The sequence below is a fragment of the Lotus japonicus genome, chromosome 5 (assembly GCF_012489685.1).
Source record: "Lotus japonicus ecotype B-129 chromosome 5, LjGifu_v1.2".
Classification (NCBI taxonomy): Eukaryota; Viridiplantae; Streptophyta; class Magnoliopsida; order Fabales; family Fabaceae; genus Lotus; species Lotus japonicus.
Window position 1 is genome coordinate 3,005,561 of NC_080045.1, and position 3,045 is coordinate 3,008,605.

At 34.4% G+C, this 3,045-nt stretch overlaps 1 protein-coding gene across 1 annotated transcript; it reads right to left on the minus strand.

Annotated features, from left to right (window-relative positions):
• Positions 1-2,141: 2,141 nt before the first annotated feature.
• LOC130717426 (uncharacterized) lies at positions 2,142-2,843 on the minus strand. Its single transcript, XM_057567643.1, has one exon. It carries the CDS (start codon positions 2,841-2,843, stop codon positions 2,142-2,144), a length of 702 nt encoding a protein of 233 aa, XP_057423626.1.
• Between the last annotated feature and the right edge of the window lie 202 nt (positions 2,844-3,045).

Here is a 3,045-nt window from a genome sequence, read left to right on the forward strand (position 1 = left end):
TAAGAAATCCAACATGCCTGCGATCCCCCTAAGTCAAAGCCCCAAGGGATTCTAATCTCTTTGCAACAATTGATGCAAATCTTCGTTCTCCGCTGAGATTAGTAAAGAGTATCCTGAAGTATTTATGAGAATAGTGGTTAAAAAAACTGGTTAGCCAATAAAGAGAACATCAACAAAAACTATCATGTCTCTAGCGGGTTTTCATCTTTTAGATAGGATTTCTCATTTTGTTCCATCTTCCATGTCCCTCTTTTTCCTCCTGGTCATCAACTTCCATTCTCTCCCTGTGTATGTGAGGGAGTGTGTAAAACAGTTTTACCAGTGTGAGCAATGGACAGAGGTGAACCATCTCCAACAAATAGTTGACCACTGCCATGATAGGGTTTGCTGAGATGTAGTTGGTCTAGGTCACTTGTGATATGATGCGTGGCACCAGAGCCCAGAATCCAGTTAGGCGGAGGGCTGGAGTATTGGGCACGCACATGATAAGCGGAAGGGGTTGTAGTCTGTGTGGTCTGACTTTTTATGACTGATCATCCTTTTGGAAGATCCAGAAGAGTTAAGTGATTGTGGTATTGGAGAAAGAAAAATAATTAAACGAATAACAGAAAGAAAAAAAAGGGGGGGGGGGGGGGGGGCTAGTTGTTATTGGTGATTGGGGTTTAAAGTGGTGAGTTTTAAATGATATTTTCAAACTGAAGATAGATTATATTCAAATTTGTTTAAAACGAAAAATCTGATTGGTCAAGAATATGTTAATGAGTTGGGTATAAGCATTTAGTATTAGATATAAATATAAAAAAGAACGGAACGTAAAAAAAAAAAAAAAAAAAAAAGGTAATAAAGAGGTTTCAAATAGGACTTAATAATGTTTAAATTTGCTAACAATTTGGTACATTACCAAATTTATCATCGGTTCCACAAGTGTCATTAACATATTGTCTAATTCCTAATTAAACATTTTTCAAAAAATTCGTAATTAAAAATGATTCGAATTTTGAATTTCAAAATTAATTGATTGAATGATTTAAATTTTGAATTTATTGATTTATTTATTTAATGAGTCATCAATTTGGACCAATGAGAATTCATCAATGTGGACCAATCAGAATAAGACATTTGAAAAATCATTATAACAAGCAATAGAAAAAAACATGTGACATTAATGTTGCTATATGACCCACTTTGGTGGATGGGTCTTATATATTATTAAGATGACACGTGGAAATGAGCTGTGAGAATTAACCTTGTCTTGACACGTGGAACAGAATGCATTAGGAGTTGACACATCACCAATTTGCTCTTCTAACCCTTCTTCTTTACTAATATATATTGATTGATAAGGCTGATTTGGTGAGGTGGCAGCTCCTCGTTCAATCTCATAAGAAAAAATTCACGTGTCAATTTGTTAGAAAGCTTCTCTTATGTTGTGTTATTTTATCTTGAAATCGAATTTCAAAAGATTTGTCATAATTGTCTAAGATTTACCTAGATTACTCCTTACTAAATTTATTTCCAAAATAAATCTTGAAATCGTTTTCATTATCTCTTTAAATTAGGAAAAGTCTCACGTCTAATTTATTGCATATATTTACAAGAATCCCCTGATTTCTCCTTTCTCATGATCTACAATATAAAAATAAAATATGTAGTGCTGAGATTATAATCCATTAAAATTTTAAAAGATTTTCCCTAATTATCGAAGATACTGCATATCTAAAATTTTCCCTAATTTGCGAATTGAGAACAACAATTAATGGGCAAAGAGGAAAAAGATATAGGAAAATTTAAAATTTAAAATGTCAGATAAGAAAAAATAGAGAGGAACGAAATTAGGGGAGAAAAAAAGACAATTAAATGGGAATTAATAGGGAAAGAGGAGAGCACATATTAGGAACATCTTAAAAAAAATTAAAACATAGATAACTTAGAATTTAAAAAATAATAACTAAAAACGAACTCGCATAATCACGTTCATGATTAATTGATGTATCAAAGACAATAAAAATAACAACAGTAGTATCAAACAAACTCCAAAATCAATCTTGTAATCATTATCCCTTAAAATTTTCTAGATTATAGAAATAGATAGAACACAGTTTTAGACCTTTTTTTTTTTTTGAAATTGACCTGGAATTAAATTAAATCAAATCAGGCGATGAAGCCAAAGCATCGTTGATCACCAAGTGATCTACATCATGAGGTACCTCTTCCACCCAAACGGAGTTGGGGAAATTAGAGGCATTCCTAGCCAAAAAATCGGCAACTAAATTACCTGAACGTCTCACAAAGGTAAACTGAAAATAACTAAAAGCAGAAGTAAAAAGACGACATTCGCGAACAATAGTATCTAAATAAGACAAACCAATAGAGCCCTTCTTCCACCATTCAAATAGCTGTAAGCAGTCAGTTTCAAAGCAAACTGATCGGAAACCAAACTCCGTCGCCAACTTCAGTGCCCATCGGAAACCGCAAGCCTCGCCAAGCAAAGGGGAGATCACACTAACCGGATATAAAGCTGCAGCTCCTAGAATCGCACCATGAGAATCCCGAGCCACCATTCCTAGACCACCAATCTCGTTCTTAACTGAAGCATCAAAATTTATTTTGACAATTCCTTCCTCTGGCCTCTTCCAATTTGCAGGGCGTGAAGCTGTCAGTGATTGAGGAGTATGAATACCATCATCCCAAGGCTTCAACATGGATGACCTCCGCAGCACATCTCCCACATCCAGTTTCCTCCCATTGAACACCATGGAGTTCCGAGCCTCCCAAATCACGTACATAAGCTGTTGTACTGCTGCTATAAAATCTACATCATCCTCCTCTAAAACCGCCACCATCAAAGCATGAACCGAGCTGAAACTTTCAGTTCTAATCGCCAAATCCGACGCAAACCACACCCTCTCTACCGCAGGGCATTTCAAGAACAAGTTGCACGAGGAATTTCTTTAAATTAAATAAAATATAATTTTGCAATTATTTATTTTAAATATAATTTATATCATAGGTTTAAAATCAAATAGATAAATATAATATATATAT